We start from the raw sequence: 17,111 nt of genomic DNA on the forward strand, positions 1-17,111 counted from the left end.
CCCAGCGGGACTTTGTTGTGATGATGGCAGAGTAGGTGAGGGGGTGGCGCGGGCACTCTCATCTTGGGGGGCAGAGCCGGGGCAATGGCGGCGGTAGCCCCACAAGGGAGTAAAGCCGCACCTGCTCACCCACTCCCACCATGCCCATCCAGCTCAGGGAGCTGAGGACCGGGGAGCCTTTGGAAGCAGGATTCTGGGAGTTAGAACAGAGGAGCCCCCCAGCAGGATCCAGGTGTTATGGGACTTTCCTGGCTCTGCTTCCTGACAGAAGAACACAGAGTCCCCGGATGTGAGGTCGCAGGGTGCCCTGGTCCTGGGCCGTCTCCCAGGAAACACCCCACAGTCGGGCAGTCCCACACACGCCACAGTGACAGTGCACAACCGTCAGGGGTGGCTAGGGCTGCACAGAGGCCCCTCCTCAGGGTGTTCACAGGCCAGGTCGGGGCCTGGCCTGGAGTCACTGCGCACAGAGGGCCCCCACATCCCAGGGGCAGGAACTTCGGGGCCAGGGACCTGGCATCACTCTTGCCCCCGCCTTCCACACGGGAGAGCAGAGTCTGAGAACGTGGTCACACCATGAGGTTCGTCCAGACCCTCAGACCATCCCCAAAGTGGCCCCAGGATGGTGGCACCCAGTACCCGGCGTGGCTGGCTGGCCTGGGGCCAGGGATCCTGGGACTTGGGAAGGCAGAAAGCCTGGGGTCCCTGTCCTGGGGAAGCCTCAGTCTGCTCATGCACAGAAGGGGTGCCAGCCGGAAAGCAGCCGTGGCTCGTGTGATAGTCTTACAGCTCACTGGTGCCTGTGTCTGACCTGGGGCCTTGCAGGCACCCTGACTCTTCAAAGTCGAGGGTCTCAGCTCTCGCCTGGGTCTCTAAGGGCTCTCTGGCTTCCAAAGGGTTACATTCCACAGGTCACCCCTAAAGATAGGGAAGCTGGTGACCCCACCTCACACATGGGGAAATGGGGTCAGACTTCCTGAGGAGCAGACTTGAAAGCCAGCTAGAACCAGGACCCAAACCTGCCGGCCAGATGCAGCTCTGAACCCACCCCCCCCCCCCCCCCCCCCCCCCCCCCCCCCCCCCCGCCACGGCCCCGTCCCAGGCTCAACACTGAATCTGCAGCAAAACTCCATGCTCTTTGGGTTTCCCGGCCCCTTTAGAACAGCAATATGCTACTTAAGTTTGTACTTTTATTACTTTCTCTATTATGTGAAAATATTGGTAATGTCGTCTGGTGATCCGCCAGCTGTCTGTGTGGGAACGGACGGTGCCATTCCGGAGCCCAGGCGGGCGGGCGCGGGGCACTTTCTGGGGAGGCGCGTTCAGATTTCTGCTTAGGTTGGCCCTACATATGCCAGGCCACATGTTCCAAGTCTGGGGACTGGATAATTGTGCCTATTTATCTTGTTGTAGTTGAAAGTGCAAACATTATAAAATCACACCATTGCTGGTGGCAGTTTAAGGAGGGGTAGTGCTGCAGATAAGCCGTGTGGGCATGAGAGGGAGCCCCAGGCCTGGCGGGTGCTGAGGGGGCCCGCTCGGGGCAGGTACCTGCAGCGTCACAGCAAGGGTGCTGCCTCAACCAACATTGTCCATAGGCACATTCCCGCCAAACAAATCTGTGGTTGATTGTGTCCAGAAGATGTCATGACTGCAGTGGAGTGAAAAAACCCAACATTTTCTTATCTAGACCAGGGTTTGTATGCTGAGCCTATAGGACATAACTGGCCAATAGCTATTTGGCTGATGTGTGTTTTTTTTTAATTTTTAAAATATCTACTTATTTTTGAGAAAGAGAGACAGAGCGCAAGCAGAAGGACAGAGAGAGGGAGACACAGAGCCTGAAGCAGGCTCCAGGCTCTGAGCTGTTGGCACAGAGCCTGATGTGGGACTTGAACCCACAAGCTGTGAGATCATGACCTGAGCCAAAGTTGGATGCTCAAATGACCCAGCCACCCAGGTGCCCACTGATGTATTTTTAAACATGTTTTAAATAGTTGCCAACATTTGAGAATCACAAGATTGCATAAGCTGACCTAGACTTCTGTTTTCTCTTAAAGAGCCCAAACCCCCAGCAAATCTGAGCCCTGGCCTCTGCCTGATGAAAACTGGCCTCCTCTCCCAAGCCCAGTCCAGCCTGAGAGGAAGTGACTAGGCTGCAGGCCCCTGGGGACCCAGAGGGAACCCTAGCTGTCCTGCGGCAAGCCCAGCCCCAGCCCCGACTGGCTGAGTGGTCTCAGATGTCCTTCCAGAAGGACACAAGGGGCCTCCAAGGTTAGCTGCCCTCTTTGGAATGGCTCTCCGTTCCCAGCACCTTTCTATCACTCCCCAGGCCCTGTGTTGCTCTGCCACTGAGTGACTCACCAGGACCAGGATTCTGGCCTGTTTGTGCCCCTGCACCCCGGCCCCTCAAGCAGCGTCTGCCACACCGCAGGTGCCCCAAACACGTTGTTGAATGGGCAGCTCTCTCTTTCTGGCTGACACACCCAACTGGCACCGCCCAGCTGTGAGACTCACCTGATCCCTGTGGGTACGTGGGCTTATGGTGCTGCTCTGAGCCAAGACACCCATTTTACAGATGGAGAAAATGAGGCCCTAGATGGGCCTTGGGGCTGGAGATGGGACAGGATGCAGTGCAACTCTGAGCCTCTGAGCCAGGAGCCCCCTCCCCAGTCCTCACTATTCTCTGCCACTCTAGATGGAAACGCGGGCCCCCCACACCGGGACAAAGCTGACAGCGAAGTGCCCCACAGATGCCCCAAAGGCCTGGGGCTTGGTGAGGCTGGGTGGCCTGAGCGTGTTGCCAGTAAGCTGGCAGGTGGGGCCCATCAGAGAGGGCGGAGGGAAGGAGCAGGAGACCCATGGAGAACAGTCCCAGCCCTCACTTTGATGTTCAGCCCATGAAACTTCTCAAATTATAAAAGAGAATCACTTTTGAGCCTTTAAGTGGCTCCGAATAAACCGACTGTCCAAAGATACAATGAAAAACTGACACCGGCTCTCCGTAACAAGGCAGGAAAAATTGTCAGCGCCGAGATGAATATTAAAAGCCCTATCCATGAAAACCACCCTGGAAATATGTTATAAAGGAGCAGTGCTAGGCAGACGATCATCTGGCCGGCTGGGGAGGAGGCCGGCCAGCCCCTGGAGGCCCCACCCACCCTGGGAAAGCACCACTCTTAGCCAGGGCCCAGCTCCCCTGGCCAGCCCTGCCTGGCCTACTACGTGGGGTGCCGACACGCTCATCAAGGTTAGGGGCATGGCCATGTTGTCATGCCAACCGAGGGCCTATCTCTCCCTTCTGCTCTGGGGGGAGGAGGTGGACAAGGGTCAGGCTGGGCCATCAGCTCCCCTGTGCCTGCCTCGGGGGTCCCAGAGGGAATGGGGAAAGGCAGGTACAATGCATCAAGGCCTGGACCCCAGGTGAGTGGACCTACTGGGTTGGAGCTGGGACTGGCCTCCCAAGAGGAAGTGTCTAGTACCCACAGCCTGGCAGAATCCTGAGCCCCCACAGCCCTGCTGATGGGGGTCTCCCCCCATGCCCATGCCCAGTCCTGGCCTCCCAGAGGGCTGACTACTGGCTGTGCACTCAGTACCCTCCCTCCAGACTGCTGTGTTCCTTCTGATGAAAGGCCTCGACATACGCCTCACCCAGCACCCTGGCACCTGGTGGGGGCCCTGGGCAGCAGGAGCATAGGCAATAGGAGAAGGATTTGGGAGATTGTGACAGTTGGACTCTGAGAGCCCCCAGGCCAGCCTGCTGATGGCACACCCAGTGGGGATCCTGAGGGGGTGTCCTGGAGTGCTGGACCAGCGGAGAGGGGCACCACAGACAATGAGCCCCCTCAGGGCCCCATGTCATGCCCAGGTCTGGCCACCCCTTCCTTGCTCATGTGCATACTGACCCTGGACCCCGCCTTGGGGGTGTGGAAGGACAAGAAGACCTTAGAGAGAGTCCCCCTGACAGGCTACCACCTCCCAGCTCTGCTGAGGACCCTGACTTCGGAGCTCCTCCTATGGCCCACAGCTTCCCTGTGGGTCCCTCTCGGGAGCCCCTCCCACTCCACCCATGCTGAGCAGGTATTTATTTATTTATTTACATCTATCTATGTATTTATTTATTTTTATTAACATTTATGTATTTTTGAGCAAGAGTGCTTGCAAGCAGCGGAGGGGCAGAGAGGGAGGGAGACAGAATCAGAAGCAGCTCCAGGCTCTGAGCTGTCAGCACAGAGCCCGACACGGGGCTCAAACTCACAAAACATGAGATCATGACCTGGGCTGAAATCAAGAGTTGGGCGCTCAACCGACTGAGCCCCCCAGGTGCCCCTTGAGCAGCATCTAAACACCATCCCCCGACACTGCCACACCCTGTACTCTGGAGAAGAGGCCAAGGAGGCTTCTAGAGGTGAAGTCATTGCCCAGGTCACCCAGGATGGGGACGGGCTCCTGGCCTGTGGGCTCTGTGCCTGGGCTCCTTCCACCCCTTGGGCTCAGGAGGCCACAGCCCAAGGGCCCAGCACCTGCCCCAGGGCACAGACCAAGCACCCCCTCTGCTGGCACTCCACTGACAGCCCCAAGGTTGACCAGAGCAAGCTGACAGTGGGCTTCCGGAAGCCTCTGGGGCCTGGAACCCAGGGATGGGGGGCCATGGGGGGGTGGCAGGGAGGCAGGGGAGAGGCACAGCCTTGTTTTGTCCTCAAAGCCTGCTCCTTATAATTAGGAGTAAATTCTGTAGCAATGTCTCTCTCTCACTGTTGTCTCGCTCGCCTCCCAAATGATAAATTGTTAATGAGCACCTGTTACAATGCTAATGAAAGTGGGTTCGTGTGTAAATAAAGAAAATTTAATAACTTAACAAGGTGGATTAAATGCCCCACCTCCTCCTCTGCTCTAATCTGGGCCAAACAGCAGAGTTGCCATCTAAGCAGGGAGCAGCAGCTAATGCATTTGCCTCGGAACACTTTCCAAAATGTAATTAATATTTTAAAAATTTATAAAACTGAAATCAGAGGTCTTGATTGTAACAAACAAAATATCCATCTTTAATCTGCTACCCAAGGGCCCCCTTCCTCTCCTGCACCCGCTCCTTAGTGATTCCAGGCGGAAGCTGCAAACCAGGACCCTGCAGGGGGGCCTAGGAGGGTGGTCACGGGAACTGGGGCCCAGCCGAGGCCCTGCATTCCAGCTGATGCCCCGGATGGGACTCTGACTCAGCCCCCTGATATGTCATAAAATCCCAGGCCAGCTCCAAAGCCTGATGTCCTGGAACAGGTTTGTCTGGCCCCCAAATAGCAGAGGCCTCACAGGGGCAAGGTCTGTCCCGCCTGCGTCCCCCCCTGCACTAGGACCTCACTTCTCAGAACCTCGGGAGGGATGGGTGGGCACCAATGGGGCTGGGCAGTCTCAGGCTATGGTCTCCTTGGGCCCCCATGCAATGGTGCGGGCAGCTCCTAGCCGCTGACCAACTGGGGGTCTTGGGGAAGGTAGTCTACCGCCCTGAGCCTCAGTTACCCTCCCGGAGAGTGGGAGATCCAGTGCTGCTGGGGAGTCTCCCCGGGGCAGGGTCTGGTAGGAACGTGGAGACAGAGCCTACCCTTTGTCCAGCCCCAAACCCACTTCCCTGTAGGACTCTGGTCTGAGCAGCACCTTGTGGGGACCTACTGCTGGAGCACTGCCCTCCCACGGCAGGAAGGGTTGTCGGGAGCTAGCCCCACCCTGCAGCGCTGGCCCTTCTGCCCTGGCCCCTAACTGGCTGTCTCCTGGACAGGGTGCTAAGCCATCCTCAGCCTTGACCCATCAGGAATGTGGGCATCTATGGGGCAAAGAGCAGGGCTCTCCTGAGGCCGTCACAGAAGGTGCCAGGCTGAGGCTAGGCAGCAAAGGACGCCTCTTGCTTCAGTGTTCCTCCAGCTCTCCCAGGATAGAAGGGACAGTGCGCCACATCAGATGAGACTTTCAGGATGAGGGACCTTGGGGGCCTGTCTTCTGGGTCTCCACTGATCAGGAGGAGACGAGGAGAACACAGAGAGACAGAGTAAGCCTGTCCCTGCCCCCAGGGGGCTGTGGGCTGGCGCTCAGCCTCACCATGCCCACCATGTGCCGGCTGCTGTCCTTGGTGCTGGGGACATACGGGGACCAAAGCTAAGGCCCTGCCCTGACACTCTTGTTGGAGAGACAGACAACTCCATCTAAACTCTAATGCCCAGCAGGGAGATGTGCAGCCCAGAAACCCAGGTGGGGAATGGGCCAGTAGGGTGGGCAGATGGCATTGTGGCCACGTGGACAGCCCAGGTGACATATGAGCACAGACCTGAATAAAGCAAGGAAGCAAGCTGAGCAGATATGTGAGGGAAGAACGTTCTGCAGAGAACCCACACCGACCCTGAGTGGGAGGGAGGTGGTGTGTTTGGAGAACTATGGGGGGGGGGTGGTGGCTGGAGGGGAGGGAGCCCCTCAGGGAGACAATAGTAGGGGGTTCCTCCGGGTCAGTGCAGCAAACGCCCCTCTCCCCAGGCTGGACCCTGCTGCACCACGGTGAGCTGAGGCCCAGAAGCCACTTGCTGGCCTGCCTCAAATCTGCCAGCAGTTTAATGCATTGCGGTGCCACCGGACACCCAGCCATTTTTCATGGCTTGACCCCACTTTTAATTAGAGACTAAATTATTCATGCCATTTGATGGGCGATGGCGCTCGGGAGGTGCCTGGGCCCTGGGCGGGCTCCACCAGGCTGAACCCAGCCTTCCTATAACACGTAAGTGACCAGGAGGAGGAAGAGCCTGCCCGCGTGCCCCCTGCGGCCCGGCATCCATCACCCCCCTGTCTGACTACACAGCCAGCAAGCAGGGGCAGGGAGGACCCAGAGCCCCGCCCCAAACCCCACCCTGCCTGCTCTGAGTCACCCAAGGCTCCCCGTCAGGCCAGGACCTCAGCCCAAGTGGGGCTCACCTCTTCCTCCTGGCCATCAGCCAGCCTTCTGCACTGGACCTGGGTGGCCTGCAGGAGCCCCCCCCTTCCACTGCACCCCTGAGAACTCCCAGTTTGAAGCAACAACCATTTGCTGAGCTCTGAGTGGATGATGCCAGGGACGTGATGCAGTTGCCCCAGCTCCTGCTTGCCCAGGAGGAGCTCGCAGAGGAGATGCCAGTGGGGGCATGGCCAGGGGGGCCCAGAAGGCTTCAGGACGCACAGCCCTGCAGCGGGTGCAGCTCCCCTCGCCAGCCCCACCCCAGAGCATCTTCCTACCCCGCCGTCTCAAGCCCCTGGGGCTTGGTCTCCTGTGCAGGGCACAGGCCGGGCAGCACCTGCGGCCTGGGCCACAGGAAGTTCCCCCGGCTGCCCCAGCACAGTTTTGCATCCTAGAGCCCCAGGAGTGGGGGGTGCGGAGAGCTTTGCGCCATGGGAAGAACTCCCAGAGGAGACATAGGATGGAGAAACTGAGGCTCAGAGCAGGTTAGGTCACATGAGAAAGCTGTGACAAAACCAGGGCAGGGAGGGGGAAGACGGGGATAAAGAAGTTTCCTTGCACCTGCCTGGGCCCTCCTGACCCTCTGAGTCCCTATGTCCTCGCCCCAAGAGCACGTCTACCACCCGAGCTGGTGAAACCACCCCGTGACAGGGCTGCCCGCCACCCCCGCCACCGCTGCTCCAGGACCCATTGTCCGGTCTTATCTGAGCCCTGTGGCTGCTTCCTACCTATGACCAGTCTGCAGTCGGGGTGTCTGGGGCGCCGATGCCCCCCACACGAGGTCGTGTGAGCGTGAGAGGCAAGAGTGGGAGACGCGGCTGCCCTCCGGCCTGACACTCGCCACGTGGGGCACACCCCACACCCCAGCAGCCTCCGCAACCATCGGTGAGATGAGGGAGAGCCACTGTCCACCTCACAGGCTCCCCTGGAGCCTGTGGGAGATGGGGTGCTGCGCGCCTTGAAGGGCGGGCAGGGGCTCAGGCACGGGGCCGCCAAGGGCCTGTCTCCCCCGGAAGGCTGCCATGCCGGGCAATGTCTCACAACGGGCCCTCTGAGGGAAGCAGAGCCCTGGCTTGTAGCATCTGCCACTTTCTGTGGCGTAAATATTCTTACCAGGGCCAATGTCCAGCCAGCCGCGTGAGGTTACTGGCAGTGACATGGCTCTTGTGGACCTGCAGGACCCCCGAGTCCTCACCCCCAAAATGATAAACATTTAGCAGAAGATTCCTGTGTGGTCTCAGCCCTACCGGAGCCAGGACGAGGAAGGGGAAGACACCCCAGAAATGGTCCTCAGGGGCCAAGCAGCCTGCCTGTGGGGCAGGGGCAGCAGGACGGGGTAGGGTCGGGTGGAGAAGGCTGGCCTGTCTCCCTCTCTCTGCCACATCTGTCCCCACACAGGGATCCCCGGGGCTGGCAGGCTGCCCTCAGGAGGGCAGGGGTGCGTTATTCTGGATGGACATGACCACCCCAGGTCAGAGGCAGCACGGACGATGGTGGTGAGCTGCTCTGGGCTGGATGTGTGGCTCAAGGACCGCCCTGCCCCACAGCCCCGCCCAGCCCTCCCTTGGCCTGCTCTAGCCTCTGTTCCTGCTGTCAGCCCTCTGAGGAGAGCATCTCCAAAATCCACTGCCACTGCTCTACTGTGTGTCCCCCAGCAAGTGTCCGACCCTCTCTGACTCTCTGCTCCTTCCTCTATCAGACTCTCAGGGGTGCAGCAGGCAGGACAGGAGGATGGACAGGGGCGTCCTTGAGAGGGGATTCACTGTTGGCCTTGGGTGGGGGAGAAACCCCCGGCAGGGAGAGCTCCATCTGCAGCTTCCTGGTCCTAGAAGAAGGACGTGCAGTCCGAGAGGACCAGCCTGGGGTCTCTGGCCCTGGTGCTGGGGGGCGAGGGAAGGAATAAGCAATGTGGATGAACAGAGCCTGGCTGGGGGATGGGCAAACCCAGGATTCCAGCTCAGCCCAGAGGCGGGGGAGGAGGGGGTCTGAGGGCATTCCCACGGACGGCTCCAAGTAGGTCTGAGAAGGGATAAAATCACTGGGCTGACGTGAGCCCGGGTGGGTCTCCCCAGGAGAGTGGGCATGTCCCGTGTCAGGGGCAGGGGCATCCTCACTCAGCAAGGGTCCGATGTGTCCACATAGAGCACCTAGGAACTCACCCTTCTCAGCAGTATTCGAAAGAAAATAAATTAAGTGCAACAAGATTGTTCTAAAGTGCTGTCCCCATAGCGTCATAGTGCTAAATGACAGATGTTTCGCTCTGAAAAGTGGCTCTAATGTCTGTGCAGTAACTTTGTCTCAAATGATTTCAGCAGACGTCAATAGAGGGGACGCACAGCATGATCTCCCAGCTACTCACCTGGCAGGGAGGCTGCAGGAGGCCCAGAGGTGGGGGCAGCACCCCCCATGTCCTGTAAGGTTCAGGAGCAGCCGAAGAGCAGGTGCCCAGGGGTGGGGTTTGGGCAGGACAGCACAGGATGCGGCCCAGCGGGAAGGACGGGATGAGGTCCCCTAAGCGGCAGGCTATCTCAGAACTCAGGACACGAGGGGAAGGGTCCACACTGGGGCAGCAGGAGGCCTGGGTCTCAGACCAGTGCGGCACAAGGCCGGGGCAGCCTGCACAGGGGGCTGCCCCTCCCTGGACCCCAGTGTCCTCATCCGTACGGTGGTGAGCCAGGAGGCAGCCTCCCCCGTGAGACGCTGGCCACGTGCCATGCCGGGCGCTCTCATAGAGACAAGACCAGACAAGGAAGTCAAACGGTCCTGCCTGAGGCAATCAAGAAGGCCTCCCAGAGGAGAGGGCACTTGAGTGGGGCCTTCAAGGATGAGTAGGAGTTTGCCAGAAAGGCAGAGAGAGGAGGAAGAGCGCTCAAGGCAGCAAATGCAGCATGAGCCCTCTGACTCCACGTGGCCAGAGGCCTGCAGAGGGGAAGATGGAGCTCCGGGGACAATGTGTAAAGGGGTCATCATCATGTGGTGACCAGCAAGCCACTGCTGGGCTTTTGTACTCAATCAGATCTGTGACCTGGCAAGCTAACTGTGTTTTTCTTTCTCTGCAAATGTTCTACATCCGCACCTTCCAGATGTCCTGCACGCACGCGGGTGGCTCAGTCCACTGACGGGAAGAAAAGCAAAGGCCAGAAGGGCCGAGGGGGAAGGGGCCACAGTTTCTCTCCACGAGCCGCCTCCACAGAGCACCAGCAGCCGCCCGGAGGTCGGAGGTCGCACCTGCCTCGCCACCCTCCACCCTGCGTCCCCACCCCCACCGGCAGCACACTCTGTAGCCCCCCATTCCCGCCTACCCACAACAGCCCCAGGGGTGGGAACCCAGCTTCCTGGGGGCAGGCAGTGGGGCACAGTGAAAGAAAACAGTAGGCCTTCAGCCCTCACTCCCCAGTCCCCTCTGGCCTCAGTTTCCCCTTCTTTAAACAGAGAAGGCTGGACTTGGCAGCTCTAGAAGGCCTCTTGGGGTCCCACACGGGACCCCGTGGCCCTTGGGAAGTCAGACTGATGGCAGAGTCTGCAGGAAGCTCTGGGAAGTTGCACCCATGTGCGTTCGGGATCATCTGGCCGACTGGGCAGCTCTCGCGTCCCCTTTAGGCTCTTTGTAATAGCTCATTCTTAGACTCTACCCAGGGCCCAGGTGCTGTGCAAGCACCTCCCAGCGTGGCCTCAAGTAAAGCTCCCCACAGGCCCACTGGACCTTATATAACCTCCACTGAACAGATACGGAGACCCAGGCACAGAGAAGTCCAGCAATTTGCCTTAGGTCACATAGCAGGCTGGTGGTGGTGCTGGACGCAGACTCCTTACTCTTGGCCGCTGCCCTTCTGTCCCTCCACCGGGTGAACTGAGAGCTGCGGGGTGTGGCCAAAGAAGACAGTTCTGGCCTCGAAGCGGGACGCTGGAATCAGATCTGGGCACACAGGCCAGAAGGCCTCAGAATCTCATTGGCCTCCGCAGGGGCTCCCACAGAACCCTGAGGAAATCCCAAACCTAGTGATATTTATAGAAATCACTTCCAAAACAGCTGTCACAATAAGACCCCTTGTCACTCTGGGAGCAGGACGATGGGGAGGAAACACAACAGCCTGGTGTCCTTTTTCCTTAGACCAGGCTCCTCTTTTCCAGAGCGGAGCCCCTCCCGCCTCAGCACGGCACATGATTCCCCCCCCCCACCCCCCGTCTCTTTCTCAAATACCCCGGCCTTAAAGTGTTATTAAATGCCTTTTTTCAGATTATAATTTTTACTCTTGATTATATGATGACTATATAATCAAATATTCATTGGATAATGATGCTTAAAATATATAATCCCCCCAAAGATGTTTAGAACAGTTTAGCTACCATTCACTTAATTAAGGGAGTTAGGGATTAGCAGTGAAGTGAAGGGGCAGTTTTTTTAGAACGAATTTCGTGGTTCTTGTGGCTCTGAACCCAGAGGGAGAAGGGGACCCATGGGGGACAGTGGTCACCTGCACCTGGGAGACATCGGTGCTCCTGGGTGGCAGACCAGGAGTTGAGGCCCACAGCGTGTGCTGAGCAAGCAGGGGGAGCCTCACAACCAGGGCGCAGGACCCGGGTTTGGGGCCGACTTCTGAGCTCGGCCTAACTCGATGGTGAAGCCAAACAGCCCTTGAGCAACAACTGCACTCCTCTGCACAGGCCTGAGGAAGCTTCTGGGGTCCACTGCCACCTCAGGTCCTCTTTCAGGAGCTCTCCGGGGAACCAGAGCCTGTCTCCCAGGGCCGGCGCCCCAAACTGTGGAGGATGCTTGGCTCAACATGCCTGACCAGACTTACCACCTCCCCTTTAGCTGAACTCGTGCCTGTCTCCTGTGTCTTTCTAAACCAGAGGTGGTAGAGGACAGAATCGTGCCCTCAGGTTCCAGGTGACAGACTCACTAGCCTTGTCCCCAAGCTGCCATGAGAAAGCAGATGACTGTCCTTGTTTCCTCAGACCTCAGCTGAGGGAGTGTGTGACTGTCGGTCTCCAGGTCATGAGTTCAAGCCCCACATCGGGGGTAGAGTTTACTTTAGAAAGGAAGAAAGGTGGGAGGAGGGGAGGGAAGAAGGAAGGAAGGAAGGAAGGAAGGAAGGAAGGAAGGGGAAGGTAAGGAGGAAAGGAGAGGGAGAGAGCAAGGAAGGAAGGAAGGGGAAGGGAAAAAGGAAGGAAGGAGAGGGAACGGAGGGAGGGAGGAAGGATGGAAGGAAAGAAGGAAAGAAAGGAAAGAAGAAAGGGAGGAAGGGAGGAAGAAGGAAGGAAGGTGGAAGGAAGGAGGGAAGGAAGGAAGGGACCCCTCCAGACTCCCAAAGCCAGGAGACTGGTCTGGCTGCTGGGTACCCCTTCTATCCCGTGCCCTGGGGGGCTGTGTGAGCCTGTTACCCTGAAGCAACGGTCAGGACAGTCCCCCCCTTTTCTGTACCCCTCCCTTCCCTTCCACCCCATTCCAGGCTGAGCGAGGCGGTCCTTTGCAAACCCTAAGCCTACCACACAGTGAGATAAGTAGACATTTGCCTGAGAATTAACTGCTGCTCATTGACAGGCTGCAAAAATCCACCCACCAACAGGCACTAATGCCCAGTCTGCTCTGGGGTGGGGGGAGGGGAAGGAAGGGAGAATTGGGGCCAAATTCTATAATCCATATTTACATAAATCTGCAGCTAAAAACTGGGAACAGCCCTCCACCCCAAGAGCCAGCTCCCTCCACAGGACCCAAGGCCGAGGCCAGTCTTCCTCTTTGCCTGCAAGGATGCCCCACCCCCCACAGAGACATCTGGAGCCTCCTGAGGGCTCTACCCAGAGACCTGGGACACAGGGGGCCAGAAGTCCTGGCCTCAGGGAGTGGGGCTGGGGGACAGGGACACAAGGGGCCCCCCTCTTTCCTGGGCTGCTTGGTCAGGAGAAGGGCTGATCCTAGGCTTAGTGTCCTGGGGGACACAGACCTGCTCCCAAGCCTGGAGCAACTTCCACTGTGGGGACACTGAGGCCCGGCGGTGTCAGAACACCCACCCCAAAGGGACCCTGGGCCCAGGTGACACTGAGCGCAGTCCAGCCAGCAGACACGTCCTCCCCGGCAGGCCCGTGGCCTCATCGCTGGCTAGGGCTGCAGGGACACATATCCCAGACAGGGGAGCGTCCCCTCCCTGTGTCCCCATGTGGCCGTCCCTCGTTGCCCTCATCTCTTCGTCACCCCATCTTGCTATAGCAGAGCCCACTTTCGTGATTTGTTTTACTGTAATCCCCTCTTCACAGACCTCCAAATAACACAATCACCACAGTCACCTGCTTGGGGCGGTGAAGTCTGACGTCAGGGACACGGCACAGGCCATCCCCTCAGTCCTCCCCACCGCCTGGCAGGAATCAGAGAGGTGGACATGCCCAAGGGGCTCAGGCCTTAGGGCCTCCCCATGCGCAGAGGCCCCGCCAGGTCCTTGCTCAGCCCCCTCTCAGCCTTAGGAGAGAAGCACCTAAGAGCCAGCACCGGTCAGGAGCCCAGAAAGCAGCTCAGATGGAGTCAAAATCAGGTGGCGGTAAATCAACCTGACCATCCTTCCACCTCCAGTGGCTGCTACTCAGCCCTCAGGGAGACAGGGCAGGGACACCCAGGGGACTGCAGAGGAGGGGAGAGGCCCCCAGCCGCACACACCCTCACCCCAGCCCCGCCTTTGCCAGGCCGTTGTCCAGACTGTTGTGTGCCCCCAAATGCCCCCAACTCTGAGCTGCCTCTGTGCACTGCGGGGCCAGGAGTCCCCAGGCAGCTGCCCCAGTGGCCTGCTGAGTGCCAGGACAAAACTCAAGGCAGCTGCTTGGCCCCGCCCTACCCCGAGCAGGGACAAGCACGGGGCTGGGGGGCTCCTTGCTTCTGGACAGGCCTGCACTGGAGCCAGGGGCTCAGGTCCACCGCCTACAGCGGACCCCATAAGCTGTGATCTCTGGCCCCTCCCCGGTGGCCCGGGGCCACCACCCCCTCAATCCCTGTATTCAGCCCAGTGAGTACTGATGGGGCTGAACCTTCAGGCCGCTTGGACAGGGGAGGGGAGCAGGCATGTGAACCATGTCTTCTTACTGTATGTGCTCCTTTAACAATTTATTTATTTATTTATTTGTTCATTTATTTTAAGTGATCTCTGCACCCAATGTGGGATTCAAACTCATGACCCGAGATCAAGAGTCGCGTTCTCCACCAACTGAGCTGGGTGCCCCTGGCTTTCTGGACTCTCTAGCTCGAGTATCCTCAGCCTCACTGACTGAGGACGGACGGCCCCTCCCGGATAGTAAATAACCTGCCCCAGGACCCTGCCTTTCAAATGCAAACCAAGCATTCGGATACTCCTGGAGGCACTATTCCCTGGCTAGTCCCTGAGGGCCAGACGAGTAGGGGCAACCTCTGTGTCCCCCAACCTGCCAAAGTTACTCAACCTAGCCAGTCCTAAGCTTGCTCAACTGTACCAATTACCCACCACTGTCCCTTCCTAGGCCACCACAGTAAAAGCTCGGGGCCATGCGGCCCCTCGAGGTGCTTCCTCACCTGGCCCTCAGAGAGGGGTGGGGGATGGGGGGGCTGGGTCTCCTGGTCCTAGGAACGTGTGTGTTAACTTCCTTCCTTAAGGTCCTTTCTGCGTCTGCCTCCCCCACCATTCCTGAATAAAACAAATCCCAGGTCTGACCAGTTCTTCCAGGGCCCTGGGGCCCCAAAGACCCCCACGTCCTCCAGAAGTCTGAGGTGGTTAGGGTTTGGGCCCCCAGGCACGTCGCCAGAAACAAGTGAGCTTGGGGGATGAGATGCGGTGGGTGGATCCAAGTTGGAGGAATTTCCATCCCTGAAATTCTGAGTCTACCACGGGGCCGCCTCGGCAGGCCGGCTGAGGCACCGTCATAGGCTGGATGGCACGACTGCGTAAGGCATTTGCCACAACCTCAGACTCACGGCTATAAAGGTGAAACACTTTGGGAGGCTGTGACACATACTTGCAGAGAGAAACAAAACCAGCCCAGCCCCTCCCCCCGTAGAGGTGACAATGCTGTCCCAGGGTCCCAGGGATACGAGTCGCCAGGGACACACCGCGTGACTCAAGTGAGAAGAGCAACCTGAGGGCTCTCGATCCAGGCCAAGGCTTGAAAAGAGACCCCAGTGTTGGGGGGGTCTGCCCTGCCCTCCCTCGTCAACCCCCCCCCCACAAGTTCTAGTTCAGGAAGCTGCGTCCAGTCCCTCTAGCAAACCTGCAAGGGTTCATAAGGAACCTGTAGACTCAGTCCTGCTTTTCCAGGGCTTCCTCTGGCCCCCCTGCTCTGACAGCAGGAGCAGGGCTGAGCACAGTGGCCATGTTTTCCCTCCTGCCTCAGGACTGGCCTCAACCCTGCAAGCACCTGGGGGTCTCAGTGACCTGGCGCCAGGGGTCCTGGCTGGTGCTCTCCAACTCCAGCAGTGGCCTCGCTACTAGCACCCACCTCTAGCACCCAGCAGACACAGGGTGAGGTCCAGAGCAGCATCCCCTGTGGTGCCTGCTGCTCTCCCTTACCTCCCTAGCCCCCAGTAAAGCGGCTGCTTTGGATGTTTCGGAGTCAGAAGGAATCCCAGACAGGGCCTGGCTGAGGGTCAGGGCCTCAGGGACGTGAGGCAGGAACCAAAAGGGACTAGAATCTGAGAAAGGGGAGCAAGAAAGGAAGGAGGAAAGAGGGGGTCCCAGAGAAGGAGGAGGAAGGGGAAAGATGGGGTGCCCCTCCTTCCAGGATCCAGCTCCCAAAGACCAGCAACGGGACAGCTGGCAGGACCCTGTGCTTCCCCAGCTCCCAGTTCATCAGCAAGCCCTGTGTGCCGCCCCCTGGCCTGGGCAGCGGCTGCCAGAGACCAGGGAAATGTGTGAGGGAGCTGTGTGCTGCATGGAGGCTGCTGGGGAGGAAGGTGGGAGGGAGGAGCTGGGCAGAGGGAGAGGTTTATTGCATCCTATGGGGGCCTTCCAGCTGGGTCCTTCAGAGCTGTCCCAGGGGGGGTCCACGGCTGGCCTTTGTATCCACAGTGAAGGAGGCATCAGATGTGGGTGCTGCCCCTCCAGTGGGGGGAGGGACTCAGCTGTGGGTCACCACAGCTGGGGAGAGGGGTGCCCAGTGGAAGGGGTGGGACATGCCACAGCACCCACTGCATGCCCTTCAGCCAGCCCTCGAGACTCAGGTGAGCCCACGACCCTCCCAGCTCCCAGCCTGCCTTGTGTCACCTCCTGGCTCTGTGGGGGGACCGATTCCCACACCTCCTGGCCACCTCCCTTGGCCCACTCTCCCTGACCTCTTGGCTGTGTCTAAATTTGTGGTGAGATAGGCCTCACCTTCCTCTCCTTAAACCAGAGGCCCGGAGAGCACTGAGGCACAGGCTCTTTGGCCCATGGGGCCCTGAGGCCCGGCCTGGCCTCGCAGGTGCCCGCAGCGGCCTCCCCCAGCGAGGGAGCACCGGGTCTGCCCCGCGCAGCCCCGCACCGCCCCGGCGGCCTGGGCTCAGGCAAGCGGAGACTGGGGGTGCAGCAAAAAAGAAAGGAAGCGCATGGCCCTCTCCCCCGCCCCCCCACCCCCGCCGCGCCTCTGAGAAAGTTGGCGGGCCGACGCTAGCAGGAGGACGGGACGCGGGTCAGCGGGTACAGGATACTCGGACACTCTCCGTCGCCGGCTCCCGGGCCGCGCGCTGGGGACCCCCCACCCCGAGGGCCAGAGGCTGCCTCCCGGCGGCAGGCGCTGCAGGGGGGCAGGGAGGAGGGCGCCTCCGAGAACCCCGTCAGCGCATCCGCACGCCAAATTGTAGCTACACTTCGTACATTCAGTGAATAATTAAGAAGTTGATTATCAATTAGCTATTTAAATAATCCACTTTACTTTCATATTCCCTCTTTGCCCCTGTTTTTCTTCCTTACTTTTTTTCTTTCCCTTTTTCCCTTTCTTCTTCTTCTTTTTTTTTTTTTTTTTCTTTTTGGTTAATCACTGTGGCCGCGGTAATGAGCCGCCGCGGGTTGCCAAGCAACCGGCTCGCAGTTACAGTCCCAGCTGCCTCCCGGCCGCGCCCCGGCGCCCGCGGGGGGCGGGGACCCCTGCAGCCCCTCCTGTGAGCGGCCGCCTGACCCCCGCTGCGGAGACTGGGGCGCGGCACAGAAGAGAGGCA

General features: G+C 59.2%; 1 protein-coding gene across 1 annotated transcript in view; it reads right to left on the reverse strand.

The window, feature by feature from the left end:
* Positions 1-17,111, reverse strand: part of UNCX (UNC homeobox) — a 62,380-nt gene that overhangs the window by 31,682 nt on the left and 13,587 nt on the right. The window contains exons 4-7 of the mRNA XM_029945764.1: positions 9,327-9,528; positions 8,215-8,277; positions 7,246-7,358; positions 6,088-6,121 (exon numbers count right to left, since the gene is read on the reverse strand). Of these exons, the coding sequence (XP_029801624.1) occupies positions 6,088-6,121; positions 7,246-7,358; positions 8,215-8,277; positions 9,327-9,528 (412 nt within the window). The remainder of the gene's footprint in view (positions 1-6,087; positions 6,122-7,245; positions 7,359-8,214; positions 8,278-9,326; positions 9,529-17,111) is intronic.

This window comes from Suricata suricatta, chromosome 8 (assembly GCF_006229205.1).
Source record: "Suricata suricatta isolate VVHF042 chromosome 8, meerkat_22Aug2017_6uvM2_HiC, whole genome shotgun sequence".
Lineage (NCBI taxonomy): Eukaryota > Metazoa > Chordata > Mammalia > Carnivora > Herpestidae > Suricata > Suricata suricatta.